We start from the raw sequence: 25,109 nt of genomic DNA, 5'->3' as shown, positions 1-25,109 counted from the left end.
TCATGTCTTGTGATTTAAATAATATTTTGAGAGCGTAATGGGTAAAAAAGCCTTTCTGAGGCTTTCTGTGATTCAGATTGAGCAATACATAATTGTGTCACATGGTTGAAAAGATCTCTATAGATCTGTTCACATTTGCTGCTGGATTAAAACATATACTTGTTTAATCTTTAGAATCAAGTTGAAATGTACGTTTATATCTGTTACTGAAAACATAAAATAACAGCTTGGTACAATAAATCAAATACAGACAATGATGTACCTGATCCAGGCATGTAGCAGGTTGCGTGCATTTTCCCAATGAAAAGCTCCAGGCCGATAATAGCATAGATGATAATAACAAACAAGACCAGCAGAGCAATGTGAAGAAGAGGGACCATGGCTTTAATGATGGAGTTCAACACCACCTGTAAACCTATGCAAGAAGAGAACACATTAGATGAAGGAAAGGTCTTTGTACAAATATATACACAGTAAAATTATAATATATGTATATATGTATATATATATATATATATATATATAGCAACAAACTGTCTCTATTCTCGTTGTTATTGCATGGACGATCCAGAGGGCCACACAGTTTGAATTTGCAACGTCTTCCTATTTATCATCTAAATGCAATCCATATATAAATAAAATATATAAAATGTTTTTTAATGCGCGACATATAACTTTATTCAATACATTTTCCTTCTTTGATCACTGTCACTGTTTGTGTAGAGCATTTCGGCTTAATCTGCAAAATTGAAAAAGGTTTCAGTATGTTTCTGCTGATCTGGAACCACATGTATCATATCAATGTTTCAGGAGTATTTACTGTGAGTTTGTTGGTTTTTATTCCACACAGAGCTTATGTCTCTGGGGCTTTGATGTACAGATGAAAAACAGTCCTCAGGGTTTGCACATACACCATCTGGACTTGTCCCTTCAACCTACGCTTCCTGGAAAGAAGGGTGTAGATTTCAATATATATACGAAATTAAATGTGGTAAATGCAATGTACTGGGTCGCGACGGTTTCATGTGGGTTGCATGTGTTTTGGTGTGTGGAGCTCAGCGGGTTCGGTTCTTACTGGGTACTCCTGAGACCAGCCGCAGGGGTCGCAGCACACGGAAGGCTCGGAGGGCTTTAACGTCGAATCCACCTGGTTTACCTCCATGGCCGTGCATCGACGGATGGAGCTCGAGTCCGTCACCTTCTGGCTTATCCTCTTTGGTCAAAAGCTCCAAGACAACACTGAAGAGTCTGTCAGAGAACAAAGAGAAGACAGTCACACTATTATCCTGAGGACAACCGGTAACCTGAGGGTTGACAAATGAGCCATGTGCTGAATTTCCACAACACCCGAATTCACAATGATTAGAGGAGATGAAAGTATAGAAATGTCGATTGATTGATTATCCATCCCACAGAATAATAATCAATCAATCACCTCTGTTTGTTTGTATAGTGGTTGGTTTGTTTGATTTTAAGCAAAATTACACCAAAACTACTGAAGGGATTTCCACAGAACCTGGTGATTTGGTCTCCACAGGCTCTGGAAAATTAAACTGTACATTTTACAGTATTTTTAACATTATTAGTGCATCATATTGAATCTACAATACCATCAATCATTCTCTTCAGTAATAAAAACGTTAAAAACTGACATAAAAACATAAATCTTCATCTTTTCTCACACTTTCAGTGTCTTCACACTATTCACACTCTATTCGATAAACAGTAAGTGTCTTTGTTTTACTGTTGCTGAACCACCAAGGAAACATTTAACTGTGAAACTGTAAAGTAGTGTCACCAGTTTTATCTACAGCCACCCACAAACCATACTGATATCACCGGGACACACTTGGATTATTAAGAGTATACGAGTTTTAAACATATGTTAATTATAGTCAATAAATACATTTTAAAAATTATATACCAAACACATTTCAGATTATATTCAGATTAAGTGCATAGTGTCGTTGAGAAAGTGAAAAAAGAATTGCCGGTTATTACGTTTCCTGAGCAGATTATCACAAAGTAACACAGTTCTACCCTACACACGAGACATTCAGGGGAAAAGCTGAGAGAGCAGTAAAATATCTCCGCCTCAATGTAAAGAGATAAATGGAGCAAGAACGCAGGCCCCTGCTGTGCTCACAAATTAAAATCAGCAGTGAACAAATCTCTTGAATCATGATGGAAGACACTTCACTGCAGTGGGCTGGACGCCACTCACCTAGCCAACAGGGAAAAATCGTCTCACCACATCATATCAAAGCTGTGGGCTCAACACAGGGAATGAAGCTGCTATACGCACAGTCTGCTCAGACTTATGTTGCACTAAGTCACAGCTGTAAGATTGACTGGCTGCCACTGGGGTTTCATTACTCATCTAATCACGTTCTAATCAAAAGCCTTCACATGGCAACACTGTTCTACTGAATATACCTGAGGAGAGACGCCTTTATGTAGCTGATTCATCCGACTGCTTCATCAGTGAATGTCTCATTATATGTTGTTTCAAACTATTTTTGTGTTTCAGCCTAAAATCTACAAACTCTGACTTTCTTTACACTCAATTTGTAAACAATGCTACTGCATCCAGTCATTTACATGAGATCTCGAAACAAAATTGCTATTGTCCAGCACATATGAAGTAGCATGTTTCTGGCCTCCAGATGAATCCATGTCAATATTCAATCCCTCTGCAGATCTATTTTCCTCCTCACCAACTCCTCTTTTTCTCTTTAGCTACTTTTGTCTACAAGCTGTTTGCTGCTAGTGAACAGTCAGTCTATCTGCACTTGTTCCCAGAAGCAGATGCCCGATGTGGCATCAAGCTAAAGTGGCGAGAGTGAACCAAAACAATAGTGTGTGGGATGTAAAGACAATGAACCACATTGTACATTTCGGTCTTTCCCATTAATTATTGAAACTGTGGCAGCCGGTCACATCCAAGATGTGCTCACCTTTCATAAAAACATAAGAGATTTCTAGCTTGGCGTCTTGTCACAGGCTCAAACTGGCATTGCGTGCTCACGCTATTGTCAACAAATTTTTTACCGTGCATTCAGACAGTCAGACTTTTTTTTAGCTGTAGCTGTGCACGTACCAGCGAGTGGCAGGAAATGAAATTCTCTCTCTCAAATGAGAACTTATCTTTAGCTATTTTGTTTCTATCACTTGGAATCTGTTGTGAGTGAGATCGCATGCACGTGCACCGCCATACGCTGTATTTTATATTATTTGCAGGTAAAGAGCTAAAACTTTCAATTTCAAAGGTAACGCTCATCACCTCCACTTCAAATAGGCCTGAAATTCAAAACGATATCTGACATGCCTTTTTCTTGCATTTCTACACACTTCTCTCTGTGAAGAGTATGGTTCATAAAGTTGTATATTAAACTTACATGACAACCTTATTCTAGCCTCCATTAAACCATAACCCGACCTGCTATGATCTATGAATACAAGACACAATCATATCAAATCCTGGTGTGAAGTGGAGTGAGCTTTGACCTTTTATAAAGCTGTTTCAGAGTGATTTTGAGTTATAGTTTCACATCAGCTACTGGCAGCGTGTTTTCTATGTGACGTTTCATGGATTTAGCAACAGTCACTCTTCACAGCAGCAGCAGCAGCAGGCGTCTTTGCATCTGGCTGCATGGCAGATCAGCCTTGCATGCTGCATACAGACAGAGATCTGACCCAGCTACCCACTGGAGTGTGCGCATTAGAGGAGAGATAGAGAGAGGGGAGAGAGAGGTTAGGTGCAGTAAGGATTTAGATAACAATCGGCGAGGGAGGAGAAGACAGGAACGAGGGCAGAGTGAGGTGGGGAAGTGTAAATCATCAAATATAACAATTTGAGGGATCAAAACAGAATGAGGAAGAGCTGAAGAGAAGAAGCCGAGCGCTATGAGAGAGAGTGTGAGTGAAAGAGAGTCGGAGAGAAGAGAGGGAAAGATGGGAGTGTTGGAGAAGAGATGAAGTATGGAGAGATGCATGGTGACTCACTCCAGTAGTGGTAAAGCTCTGATTTATTCTCTCTGTCTTTTCTGGGTCAGAGAGTGTGGGTGTATGAGGGTCTCTATCACCACTCGGCCACTTGGAGCAAAGGATTAAGCAACTTTAACTCAACACCGCCACCCTCTCTGAAAAACTGTAAACTGCAAGTGTTGAAAGTGTGAACTCGAAGAGCAAGAACGTTTGTAACATAACAAAACTTCACAACCTGGTCAACAGACGGACACATCTGATAGGATGTCAACTATGTTTCCTGTGTTCAAAAATACGAGAACTTGAAAACTTACCCTATGACGACAATGACAAAATCCAGCATGTTCCAACCGTTTCTCACGTACGCGTTCTGGTGCATCACCAGACCATAGGCGATAATCTTCAGAAAGGTCTCGATTGTGAAAATGATGAGGAAGGCATACTCAACGGTTTCCTGTGGACACACACACACACACAGAGAGAACAGATTGTTATTAGGATACAGACATATAGGGCTATCCTTAAACATGGACATGAGAGGGTTGTGTTTTGGATGGACACATCGACTGTATAAATAAAGATGGATGACATGACTGAAGCGTCTCGATCAGCCCCTGGAATAGGCAGCATAGGTCATAAACCTCATCTCCACCATGTTAGCAGATGGAACATGAACCAATCCAAAAAGTCCAAATTAACATTTAATAAACTTTTCTCAAAGATAGTTTTTGTCATTTTAGTGGCTCCATCCCCAAATTGCTACGCCGCCGACTTGACAAGATGGTAGCTTTCATATCTGGGACTTCTGGACAGTGAGAGGAAGTGGTGACGTTTCGTCCCCCTTTACATTAAGTCTGTGAAAGGTCAACACATACCGGCACTAACACCAAAGGATATATATATATATGGAAGCACACAGAAACAAGTGGATAAAAAGATCATCTGATGTGAACATGTGCTCAGTGTATTCCAAGTGTACAAGTACACTTATACACTTTATATATTTTTATATATATTGCTGATTTTCATGAATATAACCTGAACATCCTTGGGTTTCAGGCAGCTGCATGGATAAAATAAAACATGTGAGGATGTAACCATGACCTTGAATTGTTTGATTCATTAAGTCATTATAAATTAATGAGGAAATTGTCAGGCTGATAAATAGATGATGAAAATAATTATTAGTCGGAGCCCCACTTTGCTCATAACTGTCTTCAAACTAACAAGTACAATTAAATATTAAATCCTGTCCCCTTTAAACACCAGGGGAAGACGATTCAGTGATGAAGGTTAAGAGGACACATCTTAGCTGATACCGTATTATGTTATAGGATAGAATTCATGAAGAGCACAATCAGCTGGTAAAAAGAGAGCGTGGGGCTTTAGGGGCGTGACCGAGCTTTGACAAATACCTACGATGTAAACTCTTATGAAAAGATTAGATTATTAAACTAAATTAAGAACCAAGTAAAGGCTGCACAGAAGAGAAACATATGTGATCACACACATAATTATGTTTATACATAAACGTGGCTTATCAAGCCCAAGATTACAAGCATGAGTCTTTACAACGTTGTGGGTGAGTGTCACACGTTGATTTTCTTTTATATTGAAAAACCCGATCATTATGAAATGTAAAAACAGTCATTCTGTCGTATTGTGTCCCTGTAATGTACTGAACAACATTACTCAACCACAGCAGCTAAGTTTCACCTTGTCCTGACCTCATTCACATCTGATGTGGTTCTCACACTCTACAACACATGTCTCAGCACATATTCACACAATATGAGAAACTTTGAACAGACGCACAATAGTATTTTGGAATATGAACAGTGAAATGTCTGTTTCTTATATTTTGAACCTGTAATCACAAATTAAACTGGATAAACAGTTTTTGTCCTGACACACAAACGCACCTCACAGAACCAGAGAGTGGACTGATCTGACTTTTTGACATTGTCTCTAGAAACACACCACAACATAGTTGCCACTGACGTGCATGTACCCTCTGAGCCTCTCTCCCTCTGCTCATAATCCAGAATGAACATAGCTAAATCCTTGAAATTAATCAAAACTCTGTGAGAATTGGTACTGTGCCTTTGTGGAAGAGGAAAAGGCAGAAGCACAAATTAAAAGACAACTGCACCATCCATCCCTCCATCCCTCCATCCCTCTGTCTGTCCGTGTTTCCCACTTATCCTTTCAAAGGTCACGGGGCAGAGCTAATCCCATCTAACCTGGTGTGAGAGTCAGGGTAAAACACAATGAACAGGACGCCAAACCATCAGAGGGCCGACATTCAGACATTGACAACCATCACGCTCACATTCACACTTTTGAATCTTCAATCCACCTTTACCGTGTGTCTTTGGTCCGTGGGAGGAAGCCGGAGTACCCACAGAAGAACCTACGCAGGCATGCGGAGGATATGCTCACACCACACAGAAAGGCCCTGGTTGGCTGGAAGGTTACAATCCAGCACCCACTTGCTGTGAGGGGCTAAAACAGCAGGAAACAGGTGGAAATTCCTCATTCACAAGTCTGAACAACCAGGGAGTGAGCTCTCAAGGCACCAATGTATCTGAGTGATGCTGAGAATAAACCAAAGTGGCTCTCAGCAGATTGAATACCTTTACCAAGGCCCAACAGTCTCCTTAAATTCAAACGAGCTTTATAAGCTAAGAATGCATTACAATATTTCAGCTACACGTTGGTGGGCGGGTTTGTGTCTGTATTTGCTATACAGAGGCTGAAATAAATTTAAATCTGCTATCTATGATTTTTATTTGGAACTGCACCAAATTGCACCCACTCATAGAAATCAGTCCACTAAATATGTCTAATTTGTAAAAGTAGACCCATGAATTGTTTCCCGGAAAAATGGTGAAAGTGTCACAAAAAAAAAAACTCACATTAAAAAGGGTGATAAAAAATGATTCATTCTTCCACCAAGTCAGTAGTTTTTGTGAAAATCTGCTGACAAATAACACTACCAACCAACCAACAGATAAACATTACCTCCTCGGGGGAAGTAAAAACGGGACAAAAAGAATTTGAATAAAATGGCTGTGTTTAGAAGACATATACAGATTAGAGCCAGTGATGTAACTCAACATTGTGGCTTCCTGCGGTTGTTTCAAAGACAGAGAGAACACAGGAACATGAAGCCATCAGGTCGAGGTCGGCCGGGAGTGAAACTGACAACTGAGGCACACAGAGCTTAGATAGGGTGTTGTGTGCATGTTAATGCAGTGAGATGTGTGAGAAGCTGGAGGTGGACACACCACAAGGTGACTCAGCTGTTTAGGACAGTCCTGGGACCTCCTCGGGGACATGAAACAAGAGAGAGGACCTCTTCATCCTTTATGCAAGAGGCAGGTCAACGTAGACTCTGCCTATAGGCTGGACTTTACATTATCAGTCCATCGGTTCAACTCTACACTGAATGTACAAGACCACTATGGATTATTATAATAAACAATACAGACAAATGCACAGACACTAACATATTATTAAAAACATAATAACCTCTTCCACCTGAGGGAGTCCTTAATCCTCTGCTTTGTGTTCTCTGTGGACACAATAACAGCAGCGCAAGAGCACCGTGGGCTGCGGGGCTTGTTTTCCCAAGCATTTACTGCAGATTGTGAGAAGCACTTAGCCCAGAATAAGAGACGTGGCCCTCTTTGTTACTGCAGTAAAAAGGTTGAGTTAAGCTCTTGGCTGCTGCCTCTGTGACATGAGCATGCTCAGGCCGGGGGGAGCAGAGAGAACAGAACGATTCATACGAAGATGGACAAATAGTGACAGAGGGACGAGTGAACAATTTCAGAGGCATTTACAGACCAGAAGACGACTGTAAGCCGCTGCTGCAGTAACATGTTAAATTGGTAAAAACATGTTTTAGTGACTAATGAATACAAGATGTTGACGTGTCTGATATTTTTAATTTCCTTCTGGAATCACCCAGTTCTGAGTGGAGGGGGATTCGACTCTCAATATTTTGATTGTTTTTTCATCACTGACCCCCTCCCTCCCAAATCAATCTCATGAATTGACAATGTTAATGATAATAGAAATTGCGTGATTAGTAAAATAATACATAATCAAAATAATAATAATAATAATCAGATGAATCTCAGAGCTGAAAACTACAGGAAGCATTTCTGGACTACAATTAGAGGAGCCTGAGTGACCTAATAATCTGACACCTTTTAACAAGAAAAAAAATGATCTGATCTGCACTGATGCAACAATCAGGGCTTGTGTGTGTTTTGAGTTGTTCCTATTTGCACTGATGTGTGTTTGTTTCCAGGGATGTTAAAAAATATAAAATTCCAATAAAATGTTTGGAAAAAAAAAGGAAGAGAGAGAATGACAGTGAGGACAGAGGCCTTTGGGGAGGACCATAAATATCTCTGACTCATCTTCATTTATTTGTGCTGTAAAGAGACTCACTGTGATATGTCCTCTTTTCTCACTATACTGCACCATATGCATTCTATCAGCACTTATATGTTCACCTCACTTACTCCTATCCTGTCACATTATCACAACAAGATACATCATGCAATCACGCACGCACACACACACACACACACACACACACACACACACACACACACACACACAAACACACACAAACACACACACCTACATACATGTCCCTAAATGCAGATTCACAGGACACAATGAACTCATGCATAGCAAGAGACCACACAGCATAATGCACGATACTCCCGTGCTCTCACAGCTGAACAGGCCCCTATCTCTCCCACAGGGTCAGTGCTCATGTCTCAGTTCATCTCATGATGCCTTCCTCTACATGACACGCCATAGGACTGAGCCAGGCAGATAGCAGCTATGTAAACCTATTTACAGTTCAGACACGCATGTTTGCAGTGCTCAGGAGGCCCAGTGCATCCTCCTGCAGACTAGACACGGAAAATTAATATTATAATAATGTGAATATAAAGGAGAGGGACTGGGACAAGGAACATCTTGGAGTGTTACTAAAACTGATCAAACATGATCTTCTATTATCTAATAAAGATCATTTTAAATGAAAGTTGCCTGAAGTGAGGCTGTGGGAATTAAATCTTATCATAGTACCTCACAGGCTAATACAGGAGGAATTTTTTGAAGGAATTGTTTGGTGTTTTGGGAAATACACTAGTTGACTTATTATCTGAGAGTTACTTGAGGAAAAGTTTGATATAAGTGCAGACGGTTAGCTTAGTTTAGAATAAAGAGTTTAAACAGGGGAAACCGATAGCAATATATTAATAATAATAACAATAATAACATAATAATAATTGAACAATAATACGCCTAATTTATATAGCTCTTTTTTGTTAAGTCGGAGAATGTCTCATCGCCACATGTTTGTGTATGCGAAAGACCACATCTGGGCATGTGGAGACGAACCCAGTCACATGAGTCACAGTGACAAGATGCATGTTTGATATCTGTACACGCTTCGGCAGTGCAAACACAACAAACTATACGCAACAATAACAATGTCAGAGAAAGCCATATGTAGCACAGTGGACAGTAGAACAGCCCCGACACACCACACACTAGCCAACACATTACTTTAAACTAATCAAAACTCTGCAGCCGTCAGCAGAGGGACAGTTTGAGAGCAGATATCTCCCGAGTGTCACCGAAACGTAATAATGTCATTTCGGATCTGATTCTGCACACAATGAGCAGGCGTGTATTCTGTAGGACTTCCCGCATCACTCTCCTCCCCCCACGCTCTCTCTCCATCCCTCCCTAACTCCCTTGCCTTCTCCTGTCTGTATAGATCAGTCAGTGCCACCCAGTTTAGCCAGGAGGGGTGAGGGGAGCCAGCATTTAGTGCTTCTTCACCGCCTACTCTTGCAGGTTTGCACAGTAAGTAAATGCGCTTGAGTGAGCAGACTATGTTGGGATGGCTGTTCCAGTGTGTGTTATGCATGGGGTTTGTCTTTTGCATCTTTTAATAAGGTCTGCTGAACCACCAGTTGATTCAGTTTTAGTACATCAACTTAAATATAGATGTTTTATTTATTGTAACATATTCTGAGCATGGGTGAGTACGCAAATCTATGTACCAATCAAATTCCACATGTTTCAATTATATCAGTGTCACCCAGATACAACATGCAATTTCTTCTTTGCCGCTTCAAAACAGCCGTTGTGCTTTACTGCCACTGACATGTACTGTTTTTAGAGCAGTGAAGAAGAGGTGGTATGTGGTAGCATAGAGTTTGCAAGGTCTAAGTTAAATGTCAGCAACTTGGCAATAATTCAAGCTGTTAAGGCCCACAAGTAAAAGGGCGGTGTGTTCTGTGTGCAAGACTTCAGTTTGAAGGGGGGGGGGGGCAATAGTGTTGCCAAATCTAGCAATCTCATAAATGTCTTATTATTTTTCTTAAACATGGCTGTACCCATTTAATTAAGTAAATGTTGTGTATTCCTAGAACTATCAAATTAAATAATAAAATAATTTCTATGAGATTCATTCTCTGCATGTATTTTCTTAATCTGAGCCAAGCCATACAACAATGATAATAATCATAGTTTTCATACAGGGTCAGTAGCAAATAATACAAAGAATGTATTTTATATTATAATATTTTTTTTACATGCACTGTTATCCTGTTGTTACTCTGTATAAGCTGCTACACAAAAGTCAAGGTATAAGAGTTGTTATCGTGAAGGGAAATAAAAAATAAAAAAACGGAATACAACACTGACGATCCAAAACTATAACATTGAAAGAAACAACATCTCTTGTTTCTATTTGAGCGAATGAACATTTTAATCCAACAAAAACAACACAAAATACAACATAATGTACGGCTCAGCTGCTCTAATGCCCTGTTCTTTATCAATCCGTATAGCTGTGCCCATGTGTTTGTGTGTACAGTTTGTGTATAGCATAGCGTGTGTAGTGTACACACAAGTTTATGTGTGCGAAGCAATGTGGAAGCAGGCTGGAGGTGTGTGAGGATGTGGATGTCCCACTGCCGAGGAAAACCCCACGAGTGCAGGTCATACCCACACCAAGCAAATAGCTTGACAAAGAAACACAACATCACACCGAGTATCTGTTGCATAAGGTTGTTGCCGATGTATAACCTAGTTCTGCCCTAAAGTTACACAATCGACACACAGAATATAACGCAATCATTGAATCAAGCTGGAGCCGTTTTCTCTATTCCCAAAATGCCAAAGCTGTCACCAGCCGTGTGTCAGCCAGTCTGCATCAGCCTGTAAAGAGATCTTCAAAGTTTAAAGAGGGAAGGGGGAATGGAGCTCATTAGCAAAACCATCAAAGCTCCTCTTGATGTCGTCTAATCGTGCAGATGTTGCAAAGTCTACATCTGCCACCTAAACACTAGCACACCTGACACAGAGTTAAGCATTTCAGGTCAGCCCACGCTCTCCATTTCACATTTAAATATAGACACAGGCAACAGAATACAAATGGCAAAAGTAAAACTCATGATCTCTCCAACATTTTTGGTGTTTGTTCATTTGTGAGAGTTAATGTTCTGCTACTGTACAGATCATCGGCATGAACATGCAGTCATGCTTGCAGATGTGTGTCCATGCAAGGATGTTTATGTGACATATAGTAGCTGCCATGGAAACCAAAACAATGGAGCTAATAGTTGGGTCCAAATGGAACGATTGGTCATGTGACAGGACAACAGCCATCAGCTACTTTCCCTTTTCTCTTTTTAGACGACTTATGGATCAGGATGTGAAGAGGATTTTAACGAATGCAATAAAAACATGTTTAAGAAACAAATTACCGCGTTTAGGAAACCTAAATATTAGTTTTTTTCACTGCATGCTAAGTACTCAGCTCAGTGCTTTAGTGTAATTCAAACACGTGGACGAGGCTACAGTTCTGTCAAAGGAAAAGTGTGTTGCAAAAGCTGCCTTAAAGGTGCAGGTGTCTCCATCAAGGTGTGTGGGTTTGGTAACTCTCATCATTGTTTAGTCTATAACAACTCTTCCCAGTTGGATTCAGGGACCCAGCAGTCAAAGGAGAAACAAACACAGGATGACTTTTCACAAAATGGGATTCATCTCAACCAGAGTATTAAACCTCTGCAGGATCAAATCGAACTGACACTAGAACACTCCCATTTTCATATATAACCCTGAATCATATAGGAACTGCAACACTGCTTTAATGATCAGATGAGGATTCTCATGCTGAATAATGAAAGATTTGATGGGAAATTGAATATCAAAGCCTTTGATGATGACGTGAGACCACAAACCTTGCTTTTAAATGTGTACGTTGCGTGTGAATGTACTGGGATTATGAATTTGACCATATTTCTCTTTCAGCTCTGTGGCTGTGGCCATCACACTCAGTTCATGTCTCACACGTTAAATACTATTTGTGAATGCGGAGTTCTGTCTGCCTCACAGTCCCAGTTCATACCAGTTATTTACATAACCAGAGAGAAAGAATTAATCAATCCATAAATCGTCTGTTTTCCTTTAAGATGGTCTGTTTGACGCACATGCTCCGCTGTTGTACTTTATCAGGGATGCACTCACACAAACTGTGCACTGCCCACACAAAGCTAACACAGCTCTGACCCCCTTCTCTCTCTCTCTCTCTCTCTCTCTCTCTCTCTCTCTCTCTCTCTCTCTCTCTCTCTCTCTCTCTTTCTCTCTCTCTCTCTCGCACTGACACACACACACAGAAATACACGTTCAAGATAACGAGCAGGGACACTGCTAGTGTGAGCCACAAATGAGCAGTTACGTTAAGTGACTAAACACATACTTCCACCATCGTCTCTATGGGAGGCCACAGTCCAGACGTTGTTGCTTGTGCCAGCCGGTACACACACACGCACACACACACACACACACACACACACACACCTACACAGCTGACTGCTTCATCTGATACAGATTTAGGCTCTTATGCCGCACAATAGTGCATCCAAAATGAACCTTCTCCTCTAATGAAAATCCAGGTCAGTAACTTCCTCAGCCTATAGACTTCGATATACAATAATTACGAAGAGTGTAGCAAACAGTGATGAGAAGAAGTTGATTCAAAGGACACAGTGGCAGCTTCTGTCTTAAGTCCATTCTCTATCTATTTTAAATCATGGAATCTTCCTAAGGTCATTCTCCACCCCTCCACAGCAATTCATGGAAGTTGGTTCCGTTTTTGCGTAATCCTGCTAACAAACAAACAAACATACGGGCAAACAAACAGACAAACAAAATAACAAACAAACACAGATGAAAGCATAATGTCCTAGACGAAGGTAAACGAGAGGTTTATGCTCATACACCAGGCAGTTAAGTAGAATACAGATGACGTATAATTTATATTTGTACTATTTATTACTCTATTTTGCTATTTTATTAATCTTAGTTTGTCCATGAGAGACTCTAAAGCAAGTGCACAATTAACAGCATGAGGCACTTTTGTGCAAAAGAATGATAAAATCTGTGTAAATGACACAAACGTTCTTGGGTCATTTAGCTATTTGTTGTTCTGTTGTTGTTGTTGAGTCTGGACTTAATTGGAAAGGACATTTTTTCAGGTTTTAAGGCACCTAATGAATGGAATCATTTAGTTTACATTTTTCAGCTTAAAAACCGACTAACTACTAAATTTTAAATAGTTTGCGTCATAAACGTGTTTTAAAAATAAACTCTTCACTGTATTGTGCCTCTAATGTTGTTGGACATGAACCACTGGGAGCCTCTCAGTGGCGGCTTGTCACACTGAAGCACAGCGTGACCGTGATCAGTCAACAGGCATTGACTTCAAATCACCAGTTTGGCAACATGATGGTTGTCGGTATTTACATCAGAAATGACTCCTGAGGTTGTAGTTGCTCATTTTGCGGAGCACAGTATGTACTAATGACTTAGTCGTATTCAATATATATCAACACACGCTGCTATAGTACGTCCTCTGTGCTGTTGAGCTGTGGGCCTCAGAGTCAGTTGGTGGTAAACTATGTGATCTTACTGCTGATGTGAGGTTCAAAGTGAAACTGATGCTACATCTGTGTGATGCGTGAATCTGTATTTGAACCTGTGGCAGGAACTAGTGCTGCCTGCTGGTCAACAGATTGTGCTTATATACTGTGGCCAGTAAAAGCTGAAAGACAGTAGTGAGCCAGCCAAAGCTAAGGCTAAGCCAATTTAATAGAGCATAATTAGAAATCTTGCGACACAAGCAGAACTTTACATCATGCATACCAATCGAAGTATAAGTACATAACCTTTGACGATAAAATATTATATTTTTATGGATCATTTTGTGATAAATTAAGAATTAAAATGTAATTGGATGTATTGTAAAATAGTTCTGCAAAGTCTTTGCACGTGAGTTACGGAATGATCTGTGCTGTCTGTCGCAGTAGAAAATCCTAGAACATATTACATTGCTGGTAGATGACAAGCATTTTAATCCTCATTACTGTAGGAGAGCTTCACTTGGTAATCTTCAATGAGGAGAACAGTCATTCACAACAACAATCTCTAAATGTAATTTCATAATTACCTCAAATCTAGATATGATATAGGGTAGTAAATGCTGACATACTCATTTGTAAGAGCATCTGAATGTGAAGCTGACTCCAACATGGACGGCATCCAAATGACCTCCCTATCACTTCGTACACATTTCAGTCTTTACATGTTTCTGTCCTTTTTGTCCCCAGTAAAGCAAATAGCTCTGCGCCTGTGGCATTATGCAATAACAATGATACGGGCAAACACTACATGATCGTGGACGGTATTCGCTGCATGTTTTCTTTACGAAGGATAAGATTTATGAATCATGTTCACCATGAAAAGGTCATTGTTTTGCTCAGCTACCTTCAGCGGGAGCAGCCCGGGGTGTTGAGTCTCAGATAAGTCACAAATGACCTTAAAGCAAAGGCAGGAGGGCTGCAGACAATTTGTCTGTCCCACAGACAAGGTGGGTGACAAGGACATCCATGTGTAAGGATGGGATGTGTGCGCATTTCTTAACATTCTGGTGAAATGACTCAACAAAGGGAAGAGGAAGAAAAGGAGAGGGAAGAAAGAAAAGATTTAGAGATGACTATGAGATCCTGACAGAGATTGCTGTCTCACGTGCGCATGTGTACTACTTCCTGTTACTCACTTGTGCCCCTTGGTGGTAGCAAGACCCCAATCTTATGCCCTGTGTTCCGCCTGAGGAGGAAATTGCTTTCTATTTATAATGAGCTGCTGCATTTAACCAAGCCTTACTAACAAGACGGGGAGACTCATGCTGCTAAGGCCTCTATGACTTTGCAGCAATGCACTGTTTCATCTCACTGCATCTGTGCAGCACCTACACACTGTCTACACAGTGTAGCATGAGCAAAAGAACAGAAGCAGCCTTTTTTTAGCTTTCAGAAGCTAATGTGACTGAGAATCCTCAGTGACACTGCACTGAGCGAACAGTCTTCACATGCCCTACAAGTCAGCTGGTGTGTATCAGACGCTCAGTGTCCCTGTGTGTTGAAAGTTATACCTACTCAGAGTGTGTCATCATGTTAAAGCCTGCGTAGTTCTGCTGCACTGCCATATCATTTGATCCTTGCTTTACACATCAGGCCTCTCAGCACCTCGCCTCGGGTTTCATATCAGTCCTCAGTCCACCTGTGAGGCTGCGGAGCACAGTATGTGAAATGGCAATCTACCCGACAGCCTTACCTGCTGGCGACAACAGCAACACTAGCTCAGCGTTTTGCTCTGTAGCACTCCTCCTGCGAGAACAGCGTGAGTTCTGTGGAACGACTACGGCCGAGCTGGCACACACCTGCCCTCAACTAAAAAGTATTGAATTGTTCAACCTCTGCTGAAAAGAGAGAGATTGCATTATTTATCCTCTGGTGATTTAACGTCGACAGTGCAGAATTAAACCAAAGTCCTGTGCAAGCAATGTAAAGCTGTCTTTAGTGCAAGACAAGAGTCAGTATAACCGCTGTAAGCAGAAAAACACATGGGGCAGGTAATGAAGACTCTGTATATGCAGAGAGGAGCATCTTTAAAGATCTGTCCTGACCATAAGGGTTAGACAAAATCCCCAAATACAAAAGATATCTTTAATATCTATCTTTTTATCAGCTTGTCCTCTCACCCCTACTTGGTCTCGTTCATGATTTAAAACCTAGCATTTCTAGTTAATTTTTAATGGGTGTCCACCTGACACATATGTTCAGAGAAGAACTATGTCTGCCCTGTTAGAATTAAGTTACAAACATTGCACAGTAATGTCCAGACAACTGACTCTATGCTGACTCACCACTATGCCAATGATGGAGTCATTTACACCATGTTTTTAACCTAAATGTCCACTGTGATCCACGGCTGAACACGGCTCCACAGGAGGATATGGGGTAGTAATTCTTAAAACATGGTGGAAATGTTGCGTTTCGAGTCAGATTTGAATGTCGCGGCTTACAGACACTTGGATGTCAGTATGGAGAAGTTCCCCCCTCCCCCCATCTGCATAGTGGTGAGTAAATAATAAGTGAATTTTTATTTTTGGAGGAATAATCCCTTTAAGTTTGAATACCTGCATAATAATATATTATTGCATTAGTACAGTTCAGTCAGACAACTCACGTTCAAACATTTGTTGCAGCAGTAGAACAGGTTTAGTGTTTGGCGTCTAGGCTCCAACTAAGTCACTCCCCCATATGATTACACGGGAATGATGGGAGTGATGAGCAAATACTACAGGTGGATGCTTGGGTGGTGGAGGGGCTGAAGCAGTGCGAGCAAAGGGGAGGATGGGAAATTTCTCTCTGCTTAAATAGACCACCTGATTAGGTGGGTGTGTATTATAGACCTGCAGCGGGGGCAACGGGTTAGAGATGGGCGTCAAGGTTACGTTTTCCCTTGTCAAGATACAAGATGAAGAATTTTGGTTTCACATTTTGGTTTTAGAATCATTTCATTCCTACATTGGGACATTTGTGGTCAATAATCAAATGCTTCCAGGCCTTTCTCTCTTTCAGAGAACCTTCCACACATGACAAAGTGAAGCTCTGAACAATAAGAATGTAAAATGCCCTTTAAGCTCATAATTGTTCGTCCAGTATGAAATAAGCACCTGTCAACACTGAGCCAGGGTCAATTAGTCCAAAGCTCTGCTCATGTTAGTGAGTGTAATCTGTCACTGAGAGCTGTTTAGCTTAACAGCCATTCACAACACAACAGAGCAGCCGGGCAGCTGAAAGTACCTTCTCTTGACCTCACATCTATTCTTTATAGTAAAACATTTATTTAGTTCACAGCAGTACTTTGTGTCATAACAAGTCAAAATAAAGTCAAAGCAGTGATGCACCAATCTGACATTTTCTCCTGTGGTTCAAAATCAGCAAACCTCATGTTAACCTTATGAAATGAAGATGAAAAGTAAAGTACATTTTAGTAAACTTAAGCGAGCCTTGATTTTCAAAATCAACTCATCAGGTTTCACAGTGAAGGCGTACACATAGGTTTGCCATGTTAACAGTGTTCAGGCACAGACCATAGCTGCACAACTCCCACTGTCTATTTCATTTTCTAAAACACATAAAACCCATTTAACTTCTTTTCACATATAAACAATCGCATATAATCACATATAAATTACTACACTTGTTATCACAACTTTGTGACAGACTACACCTGCAGTGTTTGACTGACCAGGTGGATAAAAAGCAACAGTGACAATTTTTTAATAATTCATATTTAAAGCCAAAAGGGAACCTGGTAACATTAATGAGACAATCTTCAAAGATTTTCATGGTGAATGTAAAGCAGCATCTGGATATTAATAACACACACCTTTTTTCTTCTAAAGTGTCCGCTGTTATCTGTAACACTACGGTCAGCATGAGTTTGTAAGCTGGTTCCACATATTGACATCCCTACCTACCACTGTGTTCTCATTAGAACACATTGATTGTGAAGCACATATAAAACGGAGAAGATTTAGTTTCAGAGTAGCAGTAGTATCAGAAGAAGCCAACATGACTCAAAACAATATGATGTTTATCTTAATATGGTTTTGTCATTTCTGGCTGATGTCTGATTCACTTAGAAAGGTCAGTATGGATGCTGATATCAATTCAATGGTTCAGATTGTTTCATTTTAACCAACAACTACAGTCCAGCATGCACACTCACGTCTATTAGTTTAGTTTAAACACTATTCTTGGTATATTTATATCAACATTGGGGCAGCAAATGAGTTTTAGCAATATCCAACCTTTCTAACGTCACATTTCAACAGATTCCATTTTCTTATGCAAGTGTGCACATTTTCTAACAGTTGTCACTATCAAGACAATCCATCTCTTTCAAACTTCCCTCTCAACCAGGCCTAATGTACTGTATAACACTGTATGAGACACTGTAATGTCCCAGATGGCCGACTTTCCTCTGATGCAGCACCGCTGTGTAAACAAACACCCTGAGGTCACCCTGCAGGAGGTCAGACTGGGGAAGCAGCGCACCTATTCTTTGCTAAAGAGGACAAGACACACTTTTCACTGATGCTGCAGCTTCTCCCGCACAGGGGCTTCAGGCGTGTAACCAACAGAGAAACGTTAGCGCCCGTCTTTTACAACAGGCTGTGTAACGTGCACCCGCTCTCAGACGCAGCGTTCGAGACCATTCAGATGTCTGCAGACGCTCCGTATAAGCTGCTCATAAATCATTGAGCACTACAGCTGAATTCTGCTCAACTAAGGACCACACTGTGTGTGACTATCAGGCTTCTGGAGAGCACACTCATCCTCAGCTGTGGAACAATGCTTACAACACCACAATACTACAACACCCATAATTCATCACACGAGGAAACATGCACAAGGTGCACGGAGTGGTGCAATGACGAGAAGTTTCTAAAAATAGAAAGCTGAATAAAACCTCTGTACAGGAAAACTATGACATGATAAAGCACCAATGAGGTTAGTTGTCAGGTGTTTCTCTGAGCACAGCAGTTACTGAACCGATGACGTCACCATCTTTACACAAAGTCACATTACTGTAAAATCTCAACATTTATCAAAAACAAAGTAACTATAATATATAGAAATAATAGAGAAGAAAGTCAAGAGAGGATTATGAACCAGAGGAAATCATCTTTAATTATTTCTAATCATGTGTTTAAAGCTAATGACCTGAAATTCTCACAAGAGGTTTTGAGCATGTCAACTCAAACAGACCAGCTCAACATAATGCAAGGCCAGAGCAGCCCGCCTCTGATTGCAACCTTTGAGTTTAAGTAGCAGCGCTGATTCAACAAGCACCAAATGGATGACTGGATAATAACAAAGACATCAAAAATGAGGCCACTCACCAGGTCGTGGTTTATGGAGTTTGAATCATCTGCAGGGAAAGGGACGTAGACAGCTAAGGCCATACAGTTGGCAAAAATGGCAATTAATATAAATATATCAAATGGCCTGAGAAGAGAAGTTAAGGAAAACACAGGATCAAAAATGACTGAACATTGAAGAATTAGTGCATCATATTAATACCATTTTTGCTTTCTTTTGTTTCTGTAACCACTAATGACATTATAAGTAATGAGGTGGTCATGAACCAAAACTCGCTCCAAAAACCACCGGATTCCATTGATGTTGCCCCCCAGATGGAACTACAGAGCTAAGGACCTCATTCTCTCCATTATTATTACTACAAATAAGATCCAACGTGAGTTTTAGACAAGAAGAACAACAACTAACAATGACTGTTATTATTGATGAGTCTGGCAGCTATTTTATTGACTAATTGATAAGAACATCAATGAGGTCTCCATGGTGATGCTTCAAATGTCTTGTATTGACCAAGAACCCAAATCACCAAGATGTTCACTTGATTCTGTTCTAGAATAAAAAGCAGAGCATCCCCACAATGAACCGGAGGATATTTGTTGTTGTTGCTGGATGCATTTCGTAAATATTAATGATCAAAATATTTGCTTAGTAATTTTCGGTCAATTGAATATTATATTAAAAATAACAATTTCACACACTCATTCACACTCATACATGCTCTCAACCCCACATAGGGCCACAGTTAAAGGATACTTCCACTCCACCAGGCTGATGCAGGCCCTGCGTACAGGGTTGTTGAGTTTGAGACAGAACAGAGCCCTTGGTGGCCTGCTGTTTGCATTACTGCCCTGTTTCTTGCTTTTGGCATACTGCTGCCGCTTCTTCTGTGCCAACGCACCTACTGGGATAGTGGTGGACGCTGGAGCAGGCGGGGCAGGAGGAGCGGGCGCCGCCGGGGCCGGAGTTGGAGCCGGAGCAGGGGTAGCGGCGGGAGGTGCTACTGGGGCCGTGGGGGCTGGGACTGGGTCTGGGGTGGGCCCGTTGGCGCTCATGGTGCGGGCGTGGCTCTGTGAGGAGCATCCAGCAGCATGGATCTGCCAGGGTAGAGAGGGAGGCTATAGGAGGGCAGAGCGGTCTGACCGATGAGCTGGCACGTCACCAGGGGGAGTGACTCTGGTGCTGCTGGCATTATTTGCCTCTGAGAAGGAGAAAAAGGGAGAACAGGCGGCATTAATCAGTTTTTGCACACTTTATGACTTGATGACAGAGCCGTCATAGGTGTCCTCAAACCACAACATTCGATTTAAGGTACACTCATGAAACAAACTGATCGGCCACGCTCCATTACATGCATTAGATTTGCTCTAAGGCTATGCCAAACTCATCATGAACAACTGCTTCTAATATTTCAGCTCAAAATATGCTGGTGTGATCCCTGGCTCCTCCAGTCGGCATTCCAAAGTGTCCTGGGGAGAGACTGAACCCCGAATTTGTCCCCACTTCAGTTAATGTTGTAAAATGGAAAGAGCGCTGCATACTGTAGCTCTGTATGAATGTGTGTGTGAATGTGTGTATGCAACTTTTACTGTAAAGAAGTTTGAGTGGTTGATAAGACTGGAAAAGTGTTATATAGATACAGTCTATTTATTTATTTTCTTTGTAAAGCACTTCCCTGGTTGAGAAATTTACTACATAAATACTAACAAATTGTCTTAATTGAATGAGGTGTCTTTGTCCAAGTCCAATACTGACAATTTAATTCAACCATCTAGAAGATGGAGTTAAATCTAAAGGTGTGTTTCCTGGCTGTGTGAGGTGCAGCAGAGACACTCTGAACATGCAGTTGGTGGGCTGAATGGACTCATGGGAAGTCAAGTGAAGTAGGTATATAACGTGGATTACAAATAAATGGTTGGGGTCATATTGTATGAGGAGGTTTTGTGTAGTGTATATATAAAAGACATTATGAGAGTGAGGACATTAATTCACGCACACCTCTAAATGCTTTAAAAAACTGCAGAATAACGTAAACATCTACAGTTAATTGAAATGAGCTGGTCCCCCGTCAAGCATGCAAATAAGATATAAAGCAGAAATAAACCATAGCACTCTTGCTCTAGAAAAGATTGAACAGCCTTCATTGGTGTGGCTAAGGGTTAGTCTCCCTGAAGGAGGCCAGTGTGCTGTAACGCGTTGGTGCATTTTCTCTCTGTTATTATCACAGTAATGCAAAATAATTCTCACAGCAGGAGAGCAGTGGCTTATATAATTAAATCTACCATCCCTGTGCCATAAGGAACCTTGCAGGATTTGATCACATATTTATCCAAACAGATGTGCTCCTCTTTCCTCTCTGTAGCTTTTGCCTTAAACTACAATAAAAAATAATGCAAAACAATCCAACATTTCATAAAAAAAACTGACCATATTCCATAAGGTTAAACCGGACGGATGCCATGCAGCTCAAAGCCCATGAAAACACATGAGTGAACCGAGAGCTGCCACTCTCAGTTGGTCTCATCAGTTGTGTAAGTCCTTGAATTGCGAGCAGGCCCCGCAGAGGAAGAAACCGAAAAGGTCACATTGCACTGATGCTCCAAGGAGAAATCATCTTTATATTGTTGCATTGTGAGAGAAAAAAAAAACAGATGATCAGTGAGTGTTACTGTTTTGTGACGCTGCTGCTCTGGTGGTGAATACAGACTTTAACCTACATCTCCTTTGTGCTCTGATATGCTTCTTGTGCCTCATTGCCGAGCCGAGGCGAGAACAATGCGTAAAATACATGCGCTTTTTTTTTCTTCTTCTTTTGGGGGGTTGGATAGTAATGCCACGGCTGCATCGACCGTGCATCCGTGCATGAAAATGAACACTGTGGTTTCCATGAGCAGAATAGCCATCATCTGGCGAGGTGGTATGTTTCCCCTTGGACGCCACTGAGGTAAGATGTGGTGAAATCCAGCAGAAAAAGAGGAGACAGCAGAAACAGCTGGCAGCGTTATTAGAACAAGCCTCAGCTCAGTGGATAGTCCACATGATCAGGTTTATTCTAGTGAGTCTGGGGTATTAATAATGAAAAACCTCCTCTTACACCGAGCATGACAGCGCTGAGAGCAAAGTGGCCATTAATAAAAAAAAATAAACTGCTGTCCTCTAGAAATAAAGATGGGAATAAAGGCATCATCACTGTCTGCATGCAGAGAGGCAGCTATGCTAAGAGGCTAACTTCAGTTTGATGCGCCGAGCTCTACCTTTTTTCTCCTGGAGACTTCAGGGTTGAGCCGCGGTCCTCCGCTCTCCTTCTCCCCGGGTCCTGGTCCAGTGGGTCCGGGTGTGATGTGTTCGCAGGTCCGGTCTCGGTGACGGCGGAGGTTTAAAATGCATGCACCAGCTCCAGCAGCAGCAGGACGAGGAGAGGGACACGTAGAGGCTGCGTGCATTAATTAGGCTCTTCCATGGTGATCGGGGCGAGCTGACGATGGAGCCGGGAGAGTGCGCACCAGACAACAGAGAGTCCGCTGCCTGCTCATCGCCACAGCGCCAGTGAGACAGAGGAACGAGAAGAACATGAGAGGGTGAAGCTCGATCCCTCCTTCTGCCCCCGACTCTGCTGCACAGACCCTGCTCTGATCATACACTGCACATGGATCCCACCATGCACTGCACATGGATCAAATCATACACTGCGCATGGATCACAACATATACTGTATATGGATCACATCATATACTTTGCATGATCAGAATATATACTGTATATGGATTAGACAATTTACTGTATACCTCTCAGAACAAATACTATACATGGATCACATAATATACTGTACATGGATCACAACATATACTGTATATGGATCACATCATATACTGTGCATGATCAGAATATATACTGTATATGGATCAGACAATTTACTGTATACATCTCAGAACAAATACTATACATGGATCACATCATATACTGTACATGAATCAGAACATATACTATATATGGCTCAGACCATAGACTGTACATGGGTCAGATCAAATAGGTTGAATGAGAGATCCTCTGTCAGGCCTGCCTCTTGCTTCTTTAACAAAAAACGAGACACCTTTCAAACAGGGTGTCACATGCAGCCTCCATTTATCACGTGAAGGTCACTATTATTAGACTCAAATCATCATGAGCCTAATTTTACAGCTGTGATACAGATGTGGAACAAATTAAATAATATAGCATCATATACGGTGTATATATATTTGTATATATATATTTGTATATATGTATGTATTTGTATATTTGTATGTATTTGTATATTTGTATATATATATATATACATATAGCACAACACCACTATAGGCCTACTCACCAGTTTCTTTTGCACACTACTTAATTTATTTACCTGTGCCACTGCACTTTATCTAAGTAAATTTTCTCCACAAATAATATTTCTGTCTGTAGTGTATGTCATGTACACATAGTATTTTGTAGCCTATTTCATTTGATACTTTTACATTTTCTCATTTTGACTATCTGCTGCTCTAACAAGTCATTTTAATCTGAAGTAGTTACATCAGCCATAAGAGCGACTTATTGGGGTGCGGCAAATATGATCTATTAATTAAGGACAGAATAAAATCTAGCAGGACTCCAACCCCACTTCTATTTTCCGGAGTCTTCTGAAATGGGTTGTATCTTAGAAAACATATATCAAGTTAAAACTACTGCTGCTTACCAAATTCCTATTTAGATAACACACGCTCATTAAAAACATTTTCTTTCCACTGGTAAAACGTCGCCACCCTTCAAATTGTTACAAAACATGATTACATTTTCCCGTTTACCTCCAGTGCGATGTGTTCATAATGAGACAGTAAGTTAACACGACCCTTCCTGAAACACACCTCTCTCCAGTCACAGCTGTTGTTTTCTAAGCAAGCAGGTAATAAGACAAGTGTATGTGCATAAATAGAATTTCACTTTGTGAGAGTCTTATACATTCAAATATAACTTATTTTGTGGACAACATTTGTTAAAATGTCTATCTGAGATAAATGTTTATTTCTAATAAGAAAATGTAAAATATACTTTACACCATGCATAATGGTGAGGGCTGTAAATCTATAAATAAAGTGTAAATTATCAATCCATTATCAGCTTAAGAACACAGTTATTTCCTGGTGTGACAATGTTTTATAAAAGCTATGACCTCTCATGTAAATGCTGTTAAAATGATCCTACCATAAGCTTAATCGTACAAATTCTGTCTGACGAATGCAAAAGCATCACAAAGCACTTGTACATCTGTCAGGCGTACAGCTTCTTATTAATCCCCCCCCCCCCCCCCCCCCCCTTATGAAAAACTAATGACCAAATGATAGCTGTGACCCTCAGAAGACCCTTTAAAACACTTCTGTGGATTTTATATTCAGTCACTTGTCACCAAGCCTGTTCAAAATCAGCACCAACAAAACAGCAACGTTGTATAGTTGCATTTTAATTTTAGATGATAAGTTTTAAAATGAATGGGTTTACCCATAGACTGTATATAAAGATGGACGCCGCGTCTCCACTTCCTCCCACTAACGTGTGCTCTGACTTATACCTATACTGCACTAGGTGGCGATTGAAAACCTTTGGCTTCACTTTTGGAAGGCAGTCATGTCTTCCCTATTCGTATTCATTCCCAAAAGTTGTCCACATATTGCTTTGGTTAATGTTGATAGTAGTACAGCATCAAAATGGCACCTGATGAAGTCAAATTTAGATAGGTCATTTTATCTCATTTCAGGTTGCCTT

General features: G+C 40.8%; 1 protein-coding gene across 1 annotated transcript in view; it reads right to left on the bottom strand.

Annotated features, from left to right (window-relative positions):
• Nucleotides 1-20,386, bottom strand: part of cacna1da (calcium channel, voltage-dependent, L type, alpha 1D subunit, a) — a 55,190-nt gene extending 34,804 nt beyond the window's left edge. The window contains exons 1-5 of the mRNA XM_053435157.1: nt 20,088-20,386; nt 19,355-19,460; nt 4,302-4,441; nt 1,076-1,248; nt 263-415 (exon numbers count right to left, since the gene is read on the bottom strand). Of these exons, the coding sequence (XP_053291132.1) occupies nt 263-415; nt 1,076-1,248; nt 4,302-4,441; nt 19,355-19,460; nt 20,088-20,386 (871 nt within the window). The remainder of the gene's footprint in view (nt 1-262; nt 416-1,075; nt 1,249-4,301; nt 4,442-19,354; nt 19,461-20,087) is intronic.
• Between the last annotated feature and the right edge of the window lie 4,723 nt (nt 20,387-25,109).

Source organism: Pleuronectes platessa, chromosome 2 (assembly GCF_947347685.1).
Source record: "Pleuronectes platessa chromosome 2, fPlePla1.1, whole genome shotgun sequence".
Taxonomy (NCBI): domain Eukaryota; kingdom Metazoa; phylum Chordata; class Actinopteri; order Pleuronectiformes; family Pleuronectidae; genus Pleuronectes; species Pleuronectes platessa.
This window is presented reverse-complemented; position numbering and strand designations above follow the sequence as displayed.